Raw genomic sequence first — 2,238 nt, forward strand, 5'->3', positions numbered from 1 at the left:
ATTGAAGTCCACAAGTCTTAAACTGGCCAAGACAGGACTAGAACTCCCAGTCTCCTGGTGATTGGCCCAAAGTCACCCAGCCAGATTGCATTCCTAAGGCGGGACTAGAACTCACCATCTCCTGGTGATTGGCCCAAAGTCACCCAGTCAGCTTTCATTCCTAAGGCGGGACTAGAACTCCCAGTCTCCTGGTGATTGGTCCAAAGTCACCCAGTTGGCTTTCATTCTTAAGGCGGGACTAGAACTCACCGTCTCCTGGAGATTGGCCCAAAGTCACCCAGCTGCATTGCATTCTTAAGGCAGGACTAGAACTCACCGTCTCCTGGTGATTGGCCCAAAATCACCCAGTTGGCTTTCATTCTTAAGGCGGGACTAGAACTCCCAATCTCCTGGAGATTGGCCCAAAGTCACCCAGCTGGATTGCATTCTTAAGGTGGGACTAGAACTCCCAATCTCCTAGTGATTGGTCCAAAGTCACTCACTTGGCTTTCATTCTTAAGGCGGGACTAGAACTCACTATCTCCTGGTGATTGGCCCAAAATCACCCAGTTGGCTTTCATTTGTAAGGTGGGACTATAACTCCCCATCTCCTGGTGATTGGCCCAAAGTCACCAGCTGGCTTTCCTGCTTTAAGACAGCACTAGAACTCACCGTCTCCTGGTGATTGGCCCAAAGTCACCCAGCCGGCTTTCATTCCTAAAATGGGACTAGAATTTCCCTCCATGAAGAAAATTGCCCCTTTATTCTTATTTTTTCTTCCTGTTTCTTCAGCACAGCCGCCAATATTTCCCCTGATATCCCACTTACCGTCGTGCGTCATTCGGTGCGCCATTTCCCTGGTTGGGCTCAGCGTCTGCATCTTGCTCCATATTTGTTTTGATTCTTCCACAATGATCTAGAAAGCAAAAGCTGGTAAGTAGATCTTGCCGGACAAGATCAGATCCGAGGCTTTCTCATCCAGGCTGCCCAGAGACCTTGAAGGAGGAGGACGGGCTGGATCCACAGGTAGTCCCAAATTTCCGTTCCTAAGCGAGATAGCTGTTAAGCGAATTTTGCCCCACACAACAACCTGTCTTGCCAAAGTTGTTGGGTGAATCACTGCCGTTGTTAAATTAGTAACACAGTCGTTAAGTGAATCGGGCTTCCCCACGGATTTTCCTGACCAGGTCGCCAAAGGGGATCGCGTGACCTCAGGACACTGCAACCGTCATAAACATGAGTCAGGTGCCAAGCGCCTGAATTCTGACCGCGTGAACATGGGGGAAGGCTGCCAACGGTCGCAAGGGTGAAAAAAACGGCCGTGTGTTATTTATGTCAGCGCCGTCGTAACTTCGAACGATCACTAAACAAACGGTCGTTAAGTCGAGGACCACCTGCCGGGGGTCCCGAGCATCGAATACGCACCTGCTTTTCGCGTGGCTCGACCAGAACTTTTTCCCCGCGGTTGTTCTTGCACCAGATGGGCGTGTGGTCCACAGCGATGGAGACATCGGCTGAAGCGAAAAAGGCGGCGAGGGTCTGAACGACCGACTTGCCTCTGATGAACGGAGACTGGCCCTGGCGGTTGGAGAGGACGAAGCTGACCAGGTAGGAGGTCAGCGAGCCCAGGTTAAGTTTTCGTCGGTAACTGGAGCGGAAGGAAAGAGGGAAAGTGGAATTAACCCTGGTGTTTAATCGCAGCTTATTTGGGGATTGATGGCTGGCAAGGAAGCCTTTCGGCCTGTCTGTTTCCCTTTTTTTTTTTTTGGCTCCTGGATCGTCTGCTTTCAATGGTAGGTAGTTGTTTATCTCAAGTCGTTCCACTGATTAGTTGTTCTCACTAACTGGAAATTTCTCCCTAGAGCAGGGCTTTTCAACCAGTGGTACGGGTACCACCTGTGGTACATTGGCACCTGGCAGGTGGTACGCGACCATCCTAGAAAAGGGGTAGCAGGGGAGGGGAATGAGCTGAACCAGTGGCAGCACTGCACAAGCCCGAGCGAGAGACGGCTGGAGCTGCAGGGCTGTCGGGGCTCAGCGGAAGCGCCAGGATCAGCGCTTCTTCGGGGCTATTGGGGCTCAGTGGAAGCACCAGGATCAGTGCCAGGCTCCAGCTGGAGCTCGGCGCTGATCCTGGCGCTTCCGCTGAGCCCAGAAGAAGCGCCGATCAGCTGGAATGTTGCAGCCTCTCCAGGGTCTCGTGATTTACATTCAGATGCTTGGCAACTGATTCATATTTATTTATTTATTTATTTATTT

At 51.6% G+C, this 2,238-nt stretch overlaps 1 protein-coding gene across 1 annotated transcript in view; it reads right to left on the bottom strand.

Annotated features, from left to right (window-relative positions):
- FBH1 (F-box DNA helicase 1) overlaps window positions 1-2,238 on the bottom strand; it is a gene marked incomplete at its 5' end in the record, with an annotated part of 17,378 nt that overhangs the window by 8,976 nt on the left and 6,164 nt on the right. Inside the window, 2 exons of the mRNA XM_015827997.1 lie at window positions 808-895; window positions 1,405-1,627. Of these exons, the coding sequence (XP_015683483.1) occupies window positions 808-895; window positions 1,405-1,627 (311 nt within the window). The remainder of the gene's footprint in view (window positions 1-807; window positions 896-1,404; window positions 1,628-2,238) is intronic.

The sequence above is a fragment of the Protobothrops mucrosquamatus genome, unplaced genomic scaffold (genome assembly GCF_001527695.2).
Source record: "Protobothrops mucrosquamatus isolate PMUCROS unplaced genomic scaffold, P.Mucros_1.0 scaffold4135, whole genome shotgun sequence".
NCBI classification, from domain to species: Eukaryota; Metazoa; Chordata; class Lepidosauria; order Squamata; family Viperidae; genus Protobothrops; species Protobothrops mucrosquamatus.